The following is a 21,399-nucleotide window of genomic DNA, read 5'->3' as shown; positions in this document are numbered from 1 at the left end:
CGTCCAGGGGCGGCGCGGCAGAGACCCCGCACAGGGCAGGTGGAGGCACTGAGGGGCTACGCTGACATTACGGATGATGCCATGCACATTAGGATGTGAGCGGCACTTACGCATGTTTGAGTTGCAGGGGGATGAGTCGCGGTGCCTTGTGACGCCATGGTACCTGAATTATTGTAAAAAGTCACAATTCTGCCCAATGAGTGAACCAAACACAAAAAGAACAAGGTTTAGGCAAACCCCAAGCAAAAGTGGGAACTCCTGATTGCACTCGGGCCGTCCTGGAGAGGAGGTAAGAGGGGTATGCCCAAAATTAAGTTCCCCCATCATTGGTTCTTTTTTTTTAAGTTAATTTTTTTTTTTCTTTTTGCCTTGTGGTATTTATTGACATTTTTTGCACCAAATTCTACAAAACGGCCCCAAGATTCATGAATGTTGAGCAAAACCAGAAATGTTCTTTATTGCGTTTTTAGCTTATTTTGCAACTTTTTAGCTCAAAAAGTCACATACCCGTCTAAAAGGGGGCAATATACACAGATAGTCCAGGCGTAAATAAAATCACCCCGGGGGGATCTCGAGTGCAAAAAATGGCAACTTTATAGTTGTAACTCATTAATCAGCTGAAAACTGGAAAAGGAATAGAAAAATCAGATGGACATGTAAAATAGACTTTACAACACCGTGATGATGAGGACCGGCGCGGGGTAACACCGTGATGACGAGGGCCGGCGCAGGGTAACACCGTGATGATGAGGGCCGGCGCGGGGTAACACCGAGATGACGAGGGCCGGCACAGGGTAACACCGTGATGACGAGGGCCGGCGCAGGGTAACACCGTGATGATGAGGGCCGGCGCGGGGTAACACCAAGATGACGAGGGCCGGCGCAGGGTAACACCGTGATGATGAGGGCCGGCGCGGGGTAACACCGTGGTGACTGGGGCCGGCGCGGGGTAGCACCAAGATGACGAGGGCCGGCGCAGGGTAACTCCGTGATGACGAGGGCCGGCGCGGGGTAACACCGAGATGACGAGGGCCGGCGCAGGGTAACACCGTGATGACGAGGGCCGGCGCAGGGTAACACCGTGATGAGGGCCGGCGCGGGGTAACACCGAGATGACGAGGGCCGGCGCAGGGTAACACCGTGATGACGAGGGCCGGCGCAGGGTAACACCGTGATGACGAGGGCCGGCGCGGGGTAACACCGAGATGACGAGGGCCGGCGCAGGGTAACACCGTGATGACGAGGGCCGGCGCAGGGTAACACCGAGATGACGAGGGCCGGCGCAGGGTAACACCGTGATGACGAGGGCCGGCGCAGGGTAACACCGTGATGACGAGGGCCGGCGCGGGGTAACACCGAGATGACGAGGGCCGGCGCAGGGTAACACCGTGATGATGAGGGCCGGCGCGGGGTAACACCGTGGTGACTGGGGCCGGCGCGGGGTAGCACCGTGGTGACTGGGGCCGGCGCGGGGTAGCACCGTGGTGACTGGGGCCGGCGCGGGGTAACACCGTGATGAAGGGGGCCGGCGCACCGTAACACCGTGATGATGAGGGCCGGCGCGGGGTAGCACCGTGGTGACTGGGGCCGGCGCGGGGTAGCACCGTGTTGATGAGGGCCGGCGCAGGGTAACACCGTGATGACGAGGGCCGGCGCGGGGTAACACCGTGATGACGAGGGCCGGCGCGGGGTAACACCGTGATGACGAGGGCCGGCGCGGGGTAACACCGTGATGACGAGGGCCGGCGCGGGGTAACACCGTGATGACGAGGGCCGGCGCGGGGTAACACCGTGATGACGAGGGCCGGCGCGGGGTAACACCGTGATGACGAGGGCCGGCGCGGGGTAACACCGTGATGACGAGGGCCGGCGCGGGGTAACACCGTGATGACGAGGGCCGGCGCGGGGTAACACCGTGATGACGAGGGCCGGCGCAGGGTCACACAGTGGTGACTGGGGCCGGCGCGGGGTAGCACCGTGATGATGAGGGCCGGCGCAGGGCAACACCGTGATGACGAGGGCCGGCGCGGGGTAACACCGTGATGATGAGGGCCGGCGCGGGGTAGCACCGTGGTGACTGGGGCCGGCGCGGGGTAGCACCGTGGTGACTGGGGCCGGCGCGAGGTAACACCGTGATGACGGGGGCCGGCGCAGGGTAACACCGTGATGATGAGGGCTGGCGCGGGGTAACACCGTGATGATGAGGGCCGGCGCGGGGTAGCACCATGGTGACTGGGGCCGGCGTGGGGTAACACCGTGATGACGGGGGCCGGCGCGGGGTAACATTGTGATGACGGGGGCCGGCGCGGGGTAGCACCGTGGTGACTGGGGCCGGCGCGGGGTAACACCGTGATGACGGGGGCCGGCGTGGGGTAACACCGTAGTGACGGGGGCTGGTGCGGGGCAACACCGTGGTGACGGGGGCCGGCGCGGGGTAACACCGTGGTGACGGGGGCCGGCGCAGGGTAACACCGTGATGACGAGGGCTGGCGCGGGGTAGCACCATGACGGGGACCGTTGCGGGGTAACACCGTGATGATGGGGGCCGGCGCGGGGTAACACCGTGATGACGGGGGCCGGCGCGGGGTAACACCGTGGTGTGGTGGACCTGACATAAACGCCACGCACACGTCCTGAGCTTCACCCTGTGTTGGTTGGGAATAATCTGCTGAGAGAACTGCGCCTCTGAAGTGGCGACCATCACGGAGTTTGTGCGTCGCTGTGTTTCCCAGATCTGCAATAGTCGGCTCTGACGTGATCATAAAACCCCTGAGGAAGCGGTAATGGCCATACAGGTGGTCATCAGCCCCAAGAGTGTCGCAATACTAAAAACTGTCATTTCGGACTCTGGGAGACGCTGGTGACAATGTCTGCAGATGTAATGGGGCCATCACAGGAGTGACCGGAGACCACCACGGCCATGTGACGGCGACGCTTATTGCCACCGCCCCTCCCCCACGTCTCACATCTTCCTCCAATCCAATCATTTATTTGACCTCATCTGTCAATGACGACCCGCCGGCCTGTGACCTGACACAAAGACCTGCAGACACGGCGTCACCTCAGGTGCTGGGACCCCGATACTTTCACTATGGTGATGTAGTCACCGTGAGCACAGCGCCCTCCTGTGGTGCCGGCCGCCCGCCAGCACGTGGTCCAGCCCTGGAGGCCGCAGTTTCCCCGGCTCTAGTTAAACTGGTTAATAAAATGGCCCTGGCTGATGACAGACGAGTGGTGGAAGCGCCCGCGAGAGGCAAAGTCAGCGTTCTCCTCTGTCAATTGCGTGGTTTCCATGCCAACATGAGCGAAAGTCGGGGTCACCACAAACTGTTCGGGGGACGGCTTCTTCCTGTAGTCAGAGGGGAGGGGTGAGCAAAAAACGAAACAACAGAAAGATCTGAGATCCAGAGTCCTGGCCGCCATCCCCCCCGCTCCTAAAGACAAACCTGAAAGTCGTCGCGGCCAAAAGTCGGATCCAGACGAAGAAGCTGAAGTTCGCGGCCGCGCCTGAAATGAGAAGCATCACCTTTCAGAGGCCTGGAAAGCTGGGTGCCCACCTTGTGCAATGGAGGCCGCACGTCACATCCGCCTCCTACGGGTGTCTGACTCGGTACCAACCTGGATTCATCCCGGGGCTCACCCGGCCGATATAGAAGAAGAGCAGAACCGCGACGCCGAGATTCGCCAGAGCGTAGACCCACTGGATGACAAACATGATGACGATGGAGACGATGGCCTGCAAGAGAGGAGGGGCAGATCACCGCACTCGCCCCGATAGATGACACCACGCGATCAGAGCCGCACTCCCCCAATAGATGGCACTCCGCGATCAGAGCCACACTCCCCCAATAGATGGCACCCCGCGATCAGAGCAGCACATGCCCCGATAGATGGCACCCAGCGATCAGAGCCGCACTCCCCCCGATAGATGGCACCCAGCAATCAGAGCTGCACTCGCCCCGATAGATGGCACCCTGCGATCAGAGCCGCACTCCCCCCGATAAATGACACCCAGCGATCAGAGCCGCACTCCCCCGATATATGGCACTCCGCGATCAGAGCCGCACTCCCCCAATAGATGGCACCCCGCGATCAGAGCCGCACTCCCCCCGATAGATGGCACCCCGCGATCAGAGCCGCACTCACCCAGATAGATGGCACTCAGCGATCAGAGCCGCACTCCCCCGATAGATGGCACCCTGCGATCAGAGCCGCACTCCCCCGATAGATGACACCCTGCGATCAGAGCCGCACTCACCCCGATAAATGACACCCTGCGATCAGAGCCGCACTCCCCCCGATAAATGACACCCAGCGATCAGAGCCGCACTCCCCCGATAAATGACACCCAGCGATCAGAGCCGCACTCCCCCCGATAAATGACACCCAGCGATCAGAGCCGCACTCCCCCCGATAAATGACACCCAGCGATCAGAGCCGCACTCACCCCGATAAATGACACCCAGCGATCAGAGCCGCACTCACCCCGATAAATGACACTCAGCGATCAGAGCCGCACTCCCCCCGATAAATGACACCCAGCGATCAGAGCCGCATTCCCCCCGATAAATGACACCCAGCGATCAGAGCCGCACTCACCCCGATAAATGACACCCAGCGATCAGAGCCGCACTCACCCCGATAAATGACACCCAGCGATCAGAGCCGCACTCACCCCGATAAATGACACCCAGCGATCAGAGCCGCACTCCCCCCGATAAATGACACCCAGCGATCAGAGCCGCACTCACCCCGATAAATGACACCCAGCGATCAGAGCCGCACTCACCCCGATAAATGACACCCAGCGATCAGAGCCGCACTCCCCCCGATAAATGACACCCAGCGATCAGAGCCGCACTCACCCCGATAAATGACACCCAGCGATCAGAGCCGCACTCCCCCCGATAAATGACACCCAGCGATCAGAGCCGCACTCCCCCCCGATAAATGACACCCAGCGATCAGAACCACACTCCCCCCGATAAATGACACCCAGCGATCAGAGCCGCACTCACCCCGATAAATGACACCCAGCGATCAGATCCGCACTCACCCCGATAAATGACACCCAGCGATCAGATCCGCACTCACCCCGATAAATGACACCCAGCGATCAGAGCCGCACTCCCCCGATAGATGGACCCAGCGATCAAAGTCGCACTCACCCCGATAAATGACACCCAGCGATCAGAGCCGCACTCACCCCGATAAATGACACCCAGCGATCAGAACCGCACTCCCCCCTTATAAATGACACCCAGCGATCAGAGCCGCACTCCCCCGATAAATGACACCCAGCGATCAGAGCCGCACTCACCCCGATAAATGACACCCAGCGATCAGAGCCGCACTCACCCCGATAAATGACACCCAGCGATCAGAACCGCACTCCCCCCCTATAAATGACACCCAGCGATCAGAGCCGCACTCACCCCGATAAATGACACCCAGCGATCAGAGCCGCACTCCCCCCGATAAATGACACCCAGCGATCAGAGCCGCACTCACCCCGATAAATGACACCCAGCGATCAGAACCGCACTCCCCCCGATAAATGACACCCAGCGATCAGAGCCGCACTCACCCCGATAAATGACACCCAGCGATCAGAGCCGCACTCACCCCGATAAATGACACCCAGCGATCAGGTCCGCACTCACCCCGATAAATGACACCCAGCGATCAGAGCCGCACTCCCCCGATAGATGGACCCAGCGATCAGAGTCGCTCTCACCCCGATAAATGACACCCAGCGATCAGAGCCGCACTCACCCCGATAAATGACACCCAGCGATCAGAACCGCACTCCCCCCCTATAAATGACACCCAGCGATCAGAGCCGCACTCCCCCCGATAAATGACACCCAGCGATCAGAGCCGCATTCACCCCGATAAATGACACCAAGCGATCAGAGCCGCACTCACCCCGATAAATGACACCCAGCGATCAGAGCCGCACTCACCCCGATAAATGACACCCAGCGATCAGAACCGCACTCACCCCGATAAATGACACCCAGCGATCAGAGCCGCACTCACCCCGATAAATGACACCCAGCGATCAGAACCGCACTCACCCCGATAGATGGACCCAGCGATCAGTCGCACTCACCCCGATAAATGACACCAAGCGATCAGAGTCGCACTCACCCCGATAAATGACACCCAGCGATCAGAGACGCACTCCCCCCGATAAATGACACCCAGTGATCAGAGCCGCACTCCCCCCGATAAATGACACCCAGTGATCAGAGACGCACTCCCCCCGATAAATGACACCCAGCGATCAGAACCGCACTCCCCCCCTATAAATGACACCCAGCGATCAGAGCCGCACTCACCCCGATAAATGACACCCAGCGATCAGAGCCGCACTCCCCCCGATAAATGACACCCAGCGATCAGAGCCGCACTCACCCCGATAAATGACACCCAGCGATCAGAACCGCACTCCCCCCGATAAATGACACCCAGCGATCAGAGCCGCACTCACCCCGATAAATGACACCCAGCGATCAGATCCGCACTCACCCCGATAAATGACACCCAGCGATCAGATCCGCACTCACCCCGATAAATGACACCCAGCGATCAGAACCGCACTCACCCCGATAGATGGACCCAGCGATCAGTCGCACTCACCCCGATAAATGACACCAAGCGATCAGAGTCGCACTCACCCCGATAAATGACACCCAGCGATCAGAGACGCACTCCCCCCGATAAATGACACCCAGTGATCAGAGCCGCACTCACCCCGATAAATGACACCCAGCGATCAGAGCCGCACTCACCCCGATAAATGACACCCAGCGATCAGAACCGCACTCACCCCGATAGATGGACCCAGCGATCAGTCGCACTCACCCCGATAAATGACACCAAGCGATCAGAGTCGCACTCACCCCGATAAATGACACCCAGCGATCAGAGACGTACTCCCCCCGATAAATGACACCCAGTGATCAGAGCCGCACTCCCCCCGATAAATGACACCCAGTGATCAGAGACGCACTCCCCCCGATAAATGACACCCAGTGATCAGAGCCGCACTCCCCCCGATAAATGACACCCAGCGATCAGAGCCGCACTCACCCCGATAAATGACACCCAGCGATCAGATCCGCACTCACCCCGATAAATGACACCCAGCGATCAGAACCGCACTCACCCCGATAGATGGACCCAGCGATCAGTCGCACTCACCCCGATAAATGACACCAAGCGATCAGAGCCGCACTCACCCCGATAAATGACACCCAGCGATCAGAACCGCACTCACCCCGATAAATGACACCCAGCGATCAGAGCCGCACTCCCCCCGATAAATGACACCCAGCGATCAGAGCCGCACTCACCCCGATAAATGACACCCAGCGATCAGAACCGCACTCACCCCGATAGATGGACCCAGCGATCAGTCGCACTCACCCCGATAAATGACACCAAGCGATCAGAGTCACACTCACCCCGATAAATGACACCCAGCGATCAGAGACGCACTCCCCCCGATAAATGACACCCAGTGATCAGAGCCGCACTCACCCCGATAAATGACACCCAGCGATCAGAGCCGCACTCACCCCGATAAATGACACCCAGCGATCAGAACCGCACTCACCCCGATAGATGGACCCAGCGATCAGTCGCACTCACCCCGATAAATGACACCAAGCGATCAGAGTCGCACTCACCCCGATAAATGACACCCAGCGATCAGAGACGCACTCCCCCCGATAAATGACACCCAGTGATCAGAGCCGCACTCCCCCCGATAAATGACACCCAGTGATCAGAGCCGCACTCCCCCCGATAAATGACACCCAGTGATCAGAGCCGCACTCCCCCCGATAAATGACACCCAGCGATCAGAGCCGCACTCACCCCGATAAATGACACCCAGCGATCAGAACCGCACTCACCCCGATAAATGACACCCAGCGATCAGAGCCGCACTCCCCCCGATAAATGACACCCAGCGATCAGAGCCGCACTCACCCCGATAAATGACACCCAGCGATCAGAGACGCACTCACCCCGATAAATGACACCCAGCGATCAGAGCCGCACTCCCCCCGATAAATGACACCCAACGATCAGAGCCGCACTCACCCCGATAAATGACACCCAGCGATCAGAACCGCACTCACCCCGATAAATGACACCCAGCGATCAGAGCCGCACTCCCCCCGATAAATGACACCCAGCGATCAGAGCCGCACTCACCCCGATAAATGACACCCAGCGATCAGAGCCGCACTCACCCCGATAAATGACACCCAGCGATCAGAGCCGCACTCACCCCGATAAATGACACCCAGCGATCAGAGCCGCACTCACCCCGATAAATGACACCCAGCGATCAGAGCCGCACTCCCCCCGATAAATGACACCCAGCGATCAGAGCCGCACTCACCCCGATAAATGACACCCAACGATCAGAGCCGCACTCACCCCGATAAATGACACCCAGCGATCAGAGCCGCACTCCCCCCGATAAATGACACCCAGCGATCAGAGACGCACTCCCCCCGATAAATGACACCCAGTGATCAGAGCCGCACTCCCCCCGATAAATGACACCCAGCGATCAGAGCCGCACTCACCCCGATAAATGACACCCAGCGATCAGATCCGCACTCACCCCGATAAATGACACCCAGCGATCAGAACCGCACTCACCCCGATAGATGGACCCAGCGATCAGTCGCACTCACCCCGATAAATGACACCAAGCGATCAGAGTCGCACTCACCCCGATAAATGACACCCAGCGATCAGAGACGCACTCCCCCCGATAAATGACACCCAGTGATCAGAGCCGCACTCACCCCGATAAATGACACCCAGCGATCAGAGCCGCACTCACCCCGATAAATGACACCCAGCGATCAGAACCGCACTCACCCCGATAGATGGACCCAGCGATCAGTCGCACTCACCCCGATAAATGACACCAAGCGATCAGAGTCGCACTCACCCCGATAAATGACACCCAGCGATCAGAGACGCACTCCCCCCGATAAATGACACCCAGTGATCAGAGCCGCACTCCCCCCGATAAATGACACCCAGTGATCAGAGCCGCACTCCCCCCGATAAATGACACCCAGTGATCAGAGCCGCACTCCCCCCGATAAATGACACCCAGCGATCAGAGCCGCACTCACCCCGATAAATGACACCCAGCGATCAGAACCGCACTCACCCCGATAAATGACACCCAGCGATCAGAGCCGCACTCCCCCCGATAAATGACACCCAGCGATCAGAGCCGCACTCACCCCGATAAATGACACCCAGCGATCAGAGACGCACTCACCCCGATAAATGACACCCAGCGATCAGAGCCGCACTCCCCCCGATAAATGACACCCAACGATCAGAGCCGCACTCACCCCGATAAATGACACCCAGCGATCAGAACCGCACTCACCCCGATAAATGACACCCAGCGATCAGAGCCGCACTCCCCCCGATAAATGACACCCAGCGATCAGAGCCGCACTCACCCCGATAAATGACACCCAGCGATCAGAACCGCACTCACCCCGATAGATGGACCCAGCGATCAGTCGCACTCACCCCGATAAATGACACCAAGCGATCAGAGTCACACTCACCCCGATAAATGACACCCAGCGATCAGAGACGCACTCCCCCCGATAAATGACACCCAGTGATCAGAGCCGCACTCACCCCGATAAATGACACCCAGCGATCAGAGCCGCACTCACCCCGATAAATGACACCCAGCGATCAGAACCGCACTCACCCCGATAGATGGACCCAGCGATCAGTCGCACTCACCCCGATAAATGACACCAAGCGATCAGAGTCGCACTCACCCCGATAAATGACACCCAGCGATCAGAGACGCACTCCCCCCGATAAATGACACCCAGTGATCAGAGCCGCACTCCCCCCGATAAATGACACCCAGTGATCAGAGCCGCACTCCCCCCGATAAATGACACCCAGTGATCAGAGCCGCACTCCCCCCGATAAATGACACCCAGCGATCAGAGCCGCACTCACCCCGATAAATGACACCCAGCGATCAGAACCGCACTCACCCCGATAAATGACACCCAGCGATCAGAGCCGCACTCCCCCCGATAAATGACACCCAGCGATCAGAGCCGCACTCACCCCGATAAATGACACCCAGCGATCAGAGACGCACTCACCCCGATAAATGACACCCAGCGATCAGAGCCGCACTCCCCCCGATAAATGACACCCAACGATCAGAGCCGCACTCACCCCGATAAATGACACCCAGCGATCAGAACCGCACTCACCCCGATAAATGACACCCAGCGATCAGAGCCGCACTCCCCCCGATAAATGACACCCAGCGATCAGAGCCGCACTCACCCCGATAAATGACACCCAGCGATCAGAGCCGCACTCACCCCGATAAATGACACCCAGCGATCAGAGCCGCACTCACCCCGATAAATGACACCCAGCGATCAGAGCCGCACTCACCCCGATAAATGACACCCAGCGATCAGAGCCGCACTCCCCCCGATAAATGACACCCAGCGATCAGAGCCGCACTCACCCCGATAAATGACACCCAACGATCAGAGCCGCACTCACCCCGATAAATGACACCCAGCGATCAGAGCCGCACTCCCCCCGATAAATGACACCCAGCGATCAGAGCCGCACTCCCCCCCGATAAATGACACCCAGCGATCAGAGCCGCACTCACCCCGATAAATGACACCCAGTGGTTGCACAGTTTGCTGTAGAAGGAGCTCGATAAACTCTGGATCTCAAACTCTGGAACTTTCTGTTTTGTTTTTGCCTCTGAAAGAAGAATATTCAATAGTGAAACAAACTCTAACACTACCGCGGCCTCTGCAGGGAACCCCGTGGTCGCTTTCCCATGGGGGACCACTAGGGGTGCAGGAAGCTGAGATATTAGGAGCTGTTTGCAGACTGTGCCTCTGTGGAGCTGTTGGGGGAGGGGACGGGTAATGGCTACAGGGGTGCAGATCCTCGGGGGTCTCCAGTGCACTTAGGGGGCCATTCACAGATTTTGTTCTGGACTCAGGCGGACAATCATGGCCACCCTTCCTCCGGATGATGGGCCTCTGTGTTCTGTGACCCATCAGAACTCACCGTCCTTCGGGTCGTCTCCCGGCTCCTGGGCGTCAGTGACGAGCTGCTCCTGATCCCCGGTCCGGTCCTCGTCACTTTGCTTGGCTTGTTCCTGCCCATCGCTCGTGGTCCGGTCTGGGCTGCGCTCGTCCTCCTGCACGTCAGCGCTGGTCCTGCTCTCCGGCTCCTGGTTCTGCTGCAGGTCCAGTTGGAAGCTGTCCTGCAGCGTCTCCTTGGCCGGTTTTCGGGATTTCTTCAGCTTATTGAACTTCTTCTGCTCTGGGTCCGGGACCTTGGTGCTGTCCGCTGTCTCCACCTGACCCGGTCTGAAGATCTGGTCCATGTCTTTGGTGAATTCCAGGAGGGTCCCATTAGAGCCATAACTGGCGGACTTAACCAGGATGAGGGGCTGCAGCGGTCCTGGTGTCCTGGAGGTGGCTCTGCCCAGCGTCCTGCGGGAGCGCTGCAGGTCATAGCTCATGGTGACGGAGAAGTAGGAGTAGTCCACGGCGCTGTACGTCAGCATGAAGTTAATGGTGACGATGGGGGCCAGGATGTTCACCTGACCGATGAAGACGAAGGCCACAGTGAGGAGGCCGGTCAGGAAGATGGCGGCCACCGGAGTCTTGTTAGGACCTTTCTAAAGAAAAACCAAAAGGCAGACAGTGATCAGCGGCCTGTGGCTCACACAGCCATGCACAGCGGACATCAATGGTGCAGTCACCAGTCAGGACACCAGTGATCGCACCGAGCAGCAGGAGATAAGAGAGGCCACGCGCCCCACCGCCTACCCTCCGACCCCCATCAGACTGATCACTACGTGGCCCTGAGATACATCACAGCCTGGGCATCAGTCACATCCAGAGCTGCACTCACACAGCAGCAGACGCCTCAGGATCGACACCGGCTCTGGTGCATTGAGGGATGTCGGACAGCAAAGTGCAGGAGGATTCAGTGAGAAAGCCAGCAGAATAGTGAGTCCAGCTCTGGAGGTGACTGGAGGATAATACATGATGTAACAGCAGAATAGTGATTACAGCTCTGGAGGTGACTGGAGGATAATACATGATGTAACAGCAGAATAGTGAGTGCAGCTCTGGAGGTGCCTGGAGGATAAGACACTATGTAACACCAGAATAGTGAGTGCAGCTCTGGAGGTGACTGCAGGATAAGACACGATGTAACAGGAGAATAGTGAGTGCAGCTCTGGAGGTGACTGGAGGATAGAGCACGCCCAGGAAGAGGAGGAGCATCTGTGCTGAGCGTCTGCAGGCTAGGGCCTTGCTAAGCTCCTGGGAAGGGAGGTTTTTTCCTGCAAGGACTTTCCATCTGCCCCCTTCCCAGGAAAGAGGACTTTCCCTGGGACTGAGCGCCGGGGCTGTGCCCCTGGCTCCCACCCTCCGGCAAGCCAGCTGGGGGTGGGGGGGCTCAGCACCATCCAGAGGCCAGGGTGCAGCCAGCCAGTCCCAGGGAGATGGGGAAGAGACGGAGCCAAGAGAGAGGGGGTCGCAGGACCCAGGAGCCCCGGGACACCGGGCCCCCCGAAGCTGGTACCGTGGCGGCTCCTCCTCCCGGAGGAGTGGCGGCCCAGAGCAGAGGTGCAGTGGCAGAGCCCCCCAACATCTGGGGCTCCAGAGCTGAGGGAGAGCCATCCACCATCTACGCCTCCCGCATCCATGCGCACCTCTGCGAATATGAGGAGGCCGCCAAACAGCTGGGAAAACTCCGGGAGGAGTTAAGGGGAGCACGAGCGGTGGCTAAGAACCGGCTCCCCGCCTCGAGACGAGCTGAGGTCTCCGCCACGGTGGAGAGGCTGAAGGGGGCTATCAGGGCCTTGGAGGAGATACGGGCGGCTATCCTGAGTGGGAGCGGCCCCTTTGCAGAGAAACTGAAAAATGATGACCGGTTTAGAGCCATGACCGGAGGGTCTCCTGGGGGGTCGGGAGGCCCCTGCCAGGTGGAGCACGAAGAGGAGGATGGCGGAACATCTACGCCTGCCCCACCTGAAGGCCTGGTGAGCAGCGACACCCAGGTAACATGCAGCGGGGTGGCCCCTGAGCAAGTGGCTCTCCCACCGGACTCCAGTTACTCGGAGGAAAGTGGGGGCGAGGGGGAGGCTGGTGGGAGTGGGGACAGTAGTAGTGAGGGGGGCTGCCTCGTCCTACAACAGGTGAGGCAGATCGAGTCCCCAGAGCGGTTTGGCACACTGCTCTTTGGGGATGAGGTCTGCCCTGAGGACGAGGCAACCGGAAAGAGGAAAAAGAAAAAAAACAAGCGCAAGCCAAAGAACACCGTGGCTGACAAACTTATGTTTGTCCCTCTTTCCGGGGCCCCTCTGTCCCGCTGTATGGAACCCGCTGCCCACCCCGGCTCGGGCCCTGTGGTGGGTCCGCAGCGGGGGCGCGGGGAGAGTGATGCGTGCCTGGACCTTACCGTCACATCTGGTGGTGGCGGTGAGGGTTCAGGCAGCGACATGGAGGTCGGTGCTGGTGCCAGTGGTGTAACAGCCGCTGGCGGTATTGGCAGTAGTGGTGTCCGGGCTCAGTCCCCGGTGGCAGGGGGGGCTGGCCTGGCGCTCAGCACGGGTACAGCCAGGACCGCACCTCCGGCGGTGAGTGCTGGGGTCTCTGGATCCCCCACGCACGGGTCCGTTAAGTCTGGTCCACTTATGGGGGTCCAGAGACCTAGAAAGGGCGTGGAGGCTGCTGTGAAGCAGCAGCTAAAAAAATGCAAGGGGCTGGTAGCTCCTCTGACGGCGCCCGTGGCAAGAGCGGGGTCCCCGGCGCGTAGACCCAAAAAGGGGTCCGTGCTGGGGGCACCGCCGCCGCTGGGCGACGAGGGGGAGTGGCCAGCCCTGCCAACATCAAGTGGTGGGTTCAGGGGCGCAGTGACGGTCCGTGGGGGGGGCGTGGCCTCCCCGAGTGTTGCCCAGCCTGCAAAGGCTGCGGCATGCGGGGGGGGCGTGTCCTCCTCGGCCGCTGTCCCGCCCGCTGTGCCCGCGTCACCTGGGGAGGGCGTGGCCTCGCAAGGGGTCACTGCTCTGCCCGGGGTGGCTGCGGCCGGCGGGGGGGGCGTGGCCTTGGCGGGCCCACTGCCTCCTGTCCCGCCTACCCCCTCAAGCAGCATAGTGCCCCCAAAAGTCGGTAGGGAGTTGTCGGGGTCCCCAGCCCGCTTACCTCCATCTGGTGGTGCGGGGGCTCTGGCGCTCCTTGGGAAGCCGGCGGGGGCGAACAGCAGAGGGCAGGGTGCGGTGGCAGTGGCCGTCCCTGTCCTCAGTGCAAAGACACCGCAAAAAGAAAAAAAAGTGGAGCCAGAGAACCCAGGAGCTGCTGCTGCTCCCAGGCTCGGGCAGGGCGTACTGAGTGCGCTCTGCTCGGAGGTATTTAAAGGGGCAGCGGCACTCTTGGACAAGAGTTGGAGCAGTGCCAGCAGCTCCAAGGAGCAGAGCACTGGCCAGTCAGGGCCCCCAGCAGGCAGGCAGGGGTACTGCAACACCAAGTCTGCTAATGTAAATAGTGGTCTATCTGGAAGTGAGAGTGGGAGTGAGATAGGAGATATTTTTGAAGAGCTGTTTGAGGACATAAATGGTGATGTGAGCGATATGGATGAGGGAGTGAGTGCGAGTGTGAATGTGGCAGTAAATGCTGGAGTGAGTGCCGGAGCGAGTGGAAATAATAAAAGAGTGAACGGGAGAATGAATGAGGGTGCTGGCACAAGTGGTGGTAGTGGTGGGAGGGCTGGCCCGTCTGCCCCCCCATCCGCGAGGCCCCAACGTAATTATGCGGGGGTCGCGGCTGGGGGTCGGGGTGGTTCCGGGGGGGTCTCCTCGCCTCCGGGCTCCGGGGACGGCGGTTTGCACCGCCGTTTCCTGGAGGCCCTCCAAAGGGGAGAAAGATCGATCATGGTAGAGGGGAGGACAGTGGACCTGTCTTTCTGGATAGAGAGACATGGCCTAGCAGCCTTCCAAAATCAAAGGGAGGGAGGGACTGTTTGGTCTCTCCCCACAGCCGGGCAGGGGCCGCCAAGAAGGAATGTGGTCCGTCTTAGGTGGGGGGGCAGTGAAGCTTGTCCACCTAGGAGCAAGGTGGTGGAGCTCCTCCTTAAGATGGGCTTCGGGGCGAATGACATCTTTGCCCTGATACACCCTTCGGCGTCCCGCTTCTTCGACGTCAGCTTCGTGCGGCCAGAGGGGCTTGAGCTCTTCTGGTCAAACTACGAGCTGGTGCGAGAAGAGCCCGGATGGCGAGACTTCGTGGCTCAAGCGGTGTCTCGCCAAAATTCCGTCAAGCGAGTGACCGTGGTTACATGTAACGAGTCACTCGCAGGCGTGGACATCATGACGTGGCTTTCCCGTTACGGGGAGGTCACCGAGGTCCCAAAAAAGAACAGGGACGAGTTTGGCATCTGGTCGGGGGGCTGGACCTTCATGGTCAAATTGAAGGTTTCCGGCGGCACGGTCACCCACATCCCTTCCTCGGCGTTCCTGGGAAGGGACAGGATCCTGGTCTTCTACCAGGGGCAACCGAAGGTCTGCCACAAGTGCGGCGACCCCACTCACTTCAGCGCCAACTGCAAGGTGCAGAAGTGCGCGTTGTGTGGTGGGGTAGGTCACCTGGCTGCCTTGTGCAAAGACATTCGGTGCCACCTGTGTGGTGACCTGGGTCACCCTCTCAGCCGCTGCCCTCGCTCTTTCTCTAATGCCGCCACAGGCCCGGTGGGGGGAGACCGCGGGGGGGCAACCCCCGGTGGCGCTGCTTCTGCTGTGGCAGGTGGTGGCGAAGGGGGAAGGGCTGAGGGGCCAGTGAGGAAGGGCAATGCTGCAAGGGGCCCCGCGTACCAGCGGAGGCAGGAAAAACGCCAGGGAGGTAAGGGACAGGTGGAGCCTCGGGCAACCGGGGTGATGCCTGCTCCTCCCTCCAGGCCCGTGGCCAAAGCCTCTGAGGCCCTGGGGGAGAGTGCGGTGAGTGAGGAGATCAGGAGGATGGAGAGAGAGGAGAAAGCGGCTGACTCGGACAATTCCTCTCAGTATGAAAGTGTTGATGAGGATGTCCAAGAGCAGCCTACAGCACCAGGTGGCAAAACCAGGCGTGCCAAGCGCAAAGCGGTGGGGAGGAAGGCTGACAAGCCTTCAAAGTCCCCCCCACCCCCGACCACAAGGGTGCATACGGAAGGGCCCGCTGACCCCCCTCTGATCAGACTCTCCAACCGGTTCAGCGCCCTCGGGGGTTCAGATGATGAACCGCAAGACGAGGGTACTGGGCCGGGGGCAACACCGGAGGGTCCTTCAGGGGATGGCGGAGTCCGTCCCTCAGGGGGCATTGCTCCTCCTGAGGGGGGGACAGACCTGGAACCCGGGGGCGAGGACACCGGGGGGGGTGGGATGGACACGTCGGGAGCTTCCCTGAAAAGGAAGGTGTCTGACCCCTCCCCAGGAGGAGGTAATAGCGGGGTAGGGAAGAAATTGGCCATCCAACTCGATCACCCATGATGGCTGAACTCGCCCCGTTGACGCTGGCGTCTATTAATGTCGCCAGCATTAAGTCAGATGCGGCTCGCTTCACGGCCTTTGATTTTTTCTCCCGGATTGAGGCAGAAATTTTATTCTTGCAAGAGACCAGACTAACAGACATGGGGGCCATCTATAAAGCACGGAGGGAGTGGAGGTGCGGGCCCTCATACTGGTCTCTTGCGGCCGAGCCGTATAGCGGGGTGGCAGTCCTTTTTAAGACTGCAGCAGTTGAATGCCGACGGGTTACTGAGTTGGAAATGGGGAGGTGCCTGATCCTAGATGTCTTCATGAGGGGACAAGAGCTCCGGCTCATCAACATCTACGGCCCGCAGTCCAAGTGGGACCGCAAATGTCTCTTCCTGAGGATCAAGCCCTTTCTTTTTACGAGCCGACAGGTGGTCTTCGGTGGGGACTTCAACACCATTACGAGGTCCCGTGACCGGGGGGGTCCCGGAGATCGCCTGGCTTATGATAGCGTCGCGTTGAATAGCATAGCCAGTGAAGCTCGCCTGGTGGATGCCCACATCCGGCACACTCCAGGTCACGGAGGTTTCACCTACCATAGGGGTAGCTGTAGGTCTAGAATAGACAGGTTTTTTTTGAAGGAGGACGCCATCTTTTCTGCTGTGTCCGCCGTTGAGGTGGAGTTCTCCGATCACTGTCTAATTTTCTTTTCTCTGAATGTTGCAGAGACTCCTCGGATGGGAAGAGGGCTGTGGAAGCTCAATTCGTCCCTGCTGGAAGAAGCGGAGGTGAGACAATCCTTCGAGGATTTTCTTCAGAGCCAGGTACCGCTGTTGGATCTCTGTAGTAGTAAGTCAGAGTGGTGGGAGATCTTCAAAAAGCGGGTGGCGGGGTTCTTCCGTCAGCTCTCGAGCCTCAGGAGTCTGAACAGGCACCGCTTGTACCAGGCTCTGGGGAGGAAACTCGAGCAGCTTGTCTCGACTGGAGGTGACCGAGAGGAAATCTCCAGAGTGAAATCTTTGCTCAAGAGGTGTCAGTATGATAGGCACACATCCTTGGTTTTTGAGAGGGACTTCGGGAAGTACCGCTCGCCCGACCCTTACAGAAACTGTAAGATGTCAGTGAATTGTAAGATGGTGACAGGACTGATCGACAGTACGGGGTCCCTGAACAGATCCAAATCAGGGATCCTGGAGGTGGTCAGATCCTTCTACTCACACCTCTTGGAAAAGAAGGATCTGGATCGGGACAGGATGTCGGCTTTCCTGGCTGAAGCCATCCCTGAGCCAGGGGGTGACCCCTCTCTTGGTGTTTTGGCAGAAAAAATCAGGGAAGAGGAAGTGAGACTGGCCATTGATGGGCTTCGGCTCAAGAAATCGCCAGGTCCGGATGGCTTAACATCTGAGTTCTATAAGACTTTTAGGGACTCCTTGGTCCCCCTCTTGACAGGGGTCTTTAATGAGTGTCTCTCCTCGGGCACTCTTCCCGGCTCAATGAGGAAGTCAGCCCTCATTATTCTGTCAAAGGGTAAGGATCCGTCCCGAATCGAGAACTGGCGTCCCATAGCGCTTCTCGATACGGACCGGAAGGTTCTGGCCAAGGTGCTGTTTAATCGGCTGGTGAAGTTTGCACCCCGGCTCCTTTCAGGGGCCCAGCATTGCTCTGTTCCAGGCCGCAGTACTTTTAGTGCTGTGCTCGGTGTCCGAGAGGCAGTGGAGCAGGGTAGGGCAGGTCACTGGAAGGGGTACTTGCTGTCATTAGATCAAGCGAAAGCCTTTGACCGGGTCAACCACGAGTACCTCTGGTCCGTCCTTTTGAGGTATGGTCTGCCTGGGAGGTTTGTAAAATGGTTAGAGATCTTGTACCAAGGGGCTGAGACTTTTCCGCTGGTGAATGGTTGGTCAGGTCGTCCTTTTGAGGTGGGTTCTGGGGTCCGTCAGGGCTGTCCGCTGAGCCCGCTTTTATACGTGTTCGCGATCGATCCCTTCTTAAGGAGGGTAGATCGTGGACCGTTGGCGGGAGTCGGGATGGACCGGGCGGGCTCTGGCTCCTCTCTGAGGGTGGTGGCGTACGCCGATGATGTTTCCCTGTTCGTATCCTCGAGAGGGGAGGCGGACTGGGTCATGTCGGAGGTAGTGCGCTACTCGGAGGCATCCGGGTCCATGATCAACCGGGATAAGTGTGAAAGTCTCTGGCTGGGAGGGGGAGATCCTAGTTTTGATCTCCCGGACACCCTTCCAGGGCCCCAGGCCACCGCCAAAATTCTAGGCATCGAATTTGGCCCCGGGGACTACCCCCAGCAAAATTGGGAGGGCAGACTTAAGATCGCCGCCCAAAAGGTGGACCAATGGAAGGGTTGGTCTTTAACCCTGAGGGAAAGGGTTGCCCTGGCTAAAGGCTATCTGCTACCTTTATTGATATACCTGGGCAGTGTGTGCATCTTGCCGGAACCTCTCTGGACGCGGGTCTATAGCCTGTTCTTCCAATTGTTATGGGGGAATAGGCTTAACCTAATCAAGAGGGAGGTTACATACCGTACGAGGAGACTAGGCGGGTTGGGTATGGTCAACCCGGTGGTGTTTCTAGTAAACACCTTTCTTAAGACTAACATCTCTAACCTCTGGCTAGAGAGGGCTCCTCCGTGGGTAGTCTCCTGCAAGGGTTGGCTTTGGCCTTTCTTCCAGGAATGGGAGACAGGAGGGCGGGTGAAGGACCTACGCACACCTCATGGGCATCTTCCGGCTTACGCTACCCCGGTTCTGAAGGTGATCCGCCGGTGGGGTCTGGGAATGTGGGAAATCAGGACCATGTCGAGGCAGTGCCTTGACAGGAGGGTCCTGTTGACCCATTTCCAGAAGCCCCTGGCCCTTAAGGATTGCCCAGGCCGGGATCTGGAGGTCGGGCTGGGGCTTTTAAATTCTAAGCGGATCCCCATGAAGTTTTGGGACTTGACCTGGCGTTGCTTCCACGGGAGGCTGTATGTAAGGGACAACTTGAAGTGCAGGAACTCCGATGACCGGGGTTGCCCTCGTGAGGAGTGTGGCGACGTGCTGGAAAGCATGGAGCACTTCCTGCTTCATTGTCCCTTTAATGCAGAGGTTTACAACAGGGTGGGTGCCTCCATACGTTGGCCGCGGCTGGCGTCCCTCTCCTACACTGAATGGGCCTATGGAGCGTTCAGATCCCTGGGTGGCCGGGACCCGTGCACTTTATTCCTAGTCAGTGCAGCGGTTAGGTTCCACACTTGGAATGCACGGTGCCTAGTTACGACGCGGAAAAAAACCCTCCCAAGGGATGAGGTGGTAGGAAACATCTTGGGTGACCTGGTGAAGGTCCGTTCTTTGGAGTTCGAAAGGTTGGGTGTGAGGAAGGCCTCTTGGCTTTGGAGAGGCCTCTCCTTTTAAAAACGCACTCAAGGGAGAGCTAGCTCCGTGTGAATGAGGGTAGGGATAGCATAAGTTTCACTGGGTGTGTTAGGGACAGAAGTAGGGGCAGATAGGGACAGGGAGGGACAGGCACTGAGGGACAGATAGAGAGTTAGTTATGATAAGTTAGGTAGAGTAGGGCCAGGAAGGGACAGACAGGGACAGTTTCTATAGGGACAGAAGTAGGGACAGTCTTAGTTCTTGAGGGATAGGATGAATGTGTTAGTGAGGGATGGAGCCTCTAGAACCCCGTTTTCCTGGTGGTGGGCTGGTGCATGCCACCTTAGCTTTTTGTTTTAAAAACAGGACATATAATGGATATTGGGCTTACAGGTGCCAAACTTGGGCCTTGGGTATGTAAATGCTGTGTTTAGTTTGTATATTAATGCGTAAGTAGATGGGATGGTATTGAGAGTTTTGGAAAATGTCTTTTGGTTGTGCTTTGGTAAAAGGAAAAACATATAACACACGTTTTTTTGTTTTTTTAGTTAGAATGTGTGGATGGGGTGTAGTCAGGTTGGGAGGGGGGTGCATGGGGGGTGGTGGATGGATGACCGGATGCCAAGAGCAACATGAAGGAGCAGAGGAGCAGGGCAGGAGAAGTAGACTCTGCGGACCCTGGAAATAATTTTTGTGTGGAATCAAAAGGCCATAAACTTTCGTGGACCAGATTTTGCAGTGACAAGGCTACAAACTTGTAGGACCTGCGGTGCAAGGTGGTGGGAAAAAAAGGCTGCGAACTTGTTGCCATGTGTGGGAGAGGAAAAAAAAAAAAAAAAAAAAAAAAAAAAATCTTTGCTGTGTAATAGGAGGTAAGGTTTGTCGGCCAAAGTGGCAGAGTTCTTGTTTTTTTCAAGGCGGAGGGCCAGGAAAGGGTTATTTTCGTTTGGTTTTTGTAAATAGTAAAATTGTAAATAGTAAACTAGTAAAATCGGTGAGGTGTGAATGGGGGTGAATGGGGGTGAATGGAGTGAGAGTGGGGAGAGGGGTTTATGTTTCTTTGCATTTTCTTTTAAGTGGATTCCTGCTGGGGGACCCTAAGCTGCCAAGCTTAGTGGAGGACAAGGAAAGGATTTGGACTTTCAGTTGTTTGCGCATGTTTTGCACATTTTATGTCTGTCTATGTTGGTTTTCTTTAGTTTATGTATTGTGGTTTGTTTCTGAGTGTAATTTTGATAATTTTGTAAAATAAAAGAGTTGGAGGATAATACAAGATGTAACAGCAGAATGGTGACTGCAGCTCTGGAGGTGAGTGGAGGATAAGACACGATGTAACAGAATAGTGAGTGCAGCTCTGAAGGTGACTGGAGGATAGAGCACGCCCAGGAAGAGGAGGAGCATCTGTGCTGAGCATCTGCAGGCTAGGGCCTTGCTAAGCTCCTG

At 58.0% G+C, this 21,399-nt stretch overlaps 1 protein-coding gene across 5 annotated transcripts in view; it reads right to left on the bottom strand.

Moving 5' to 3' along the window:
- Positions 1 to 2,774: 2,774 nt before the first annotated feature.
- Positions 2,775 to 21,399, bottom strand: part of SLC12A8 (solute carrier family 12 member 8) — a 111,192-nt gene continuing 92,567 nt past the window's right edge. For 3 of the 5 annotated variants that reach the window (XM_073551927.1, XM_073551928.1, XM_073551929.1), the window contains 5 exons: positions 11,140 to 11,758; positions 10,727 to 10,824; positions 3,619 to 3,736; positions 3,447 to 3,507; positions 2,777 to 3,349 (listed from right to left, as the gene is read on the bottom strand). In XM_073551927.1, the coding sequence (XP_073408028.1) occupies positions 3,187 to 3,349; positions 3,447 to 3,507; positions 3,619 to 3,736; positions 10,727 to 10,824; positions 11,140 to 11,758 (1,059 nt within the window). In that variant the 3' untranslated portion in view covers positions 2,777 to 3,186. Of the gene's footprint in view, positions 3,350 to 3,446; positions 3,508 to 3,618; positions 3,737 to 10,726; positions 10,825 to 11,139; positions 11,759 to 21,399 lie in introns of all 5 variants that reach the window. The other 2 variants (XM_073551926.1, XM_073551925.1) reach the window with 2 other exon arrangements.

Source organism: Dendrobates tinctorius, unplaced genomic scaffold (genome assembly GCF_039654945.1).
Source record: "Dendrobates tinctorius isolate UK_male_01 unplaced genomic scaffold, ASM3965494v1 ptg000182l, whole genome shotgun sequence".
Taxonomy (NCBI): Eukaryota; Metazoa; Chordata; class Amphibia; order Anura; family Dendrobatidae; genus Dendrobates; species Dendrobates tinctorius.
The sequence above is the reverse complement of the archived record's forward strand: the minus strand, read 5'-3'. Positions and strand labels throughout refer to the sequence as shown.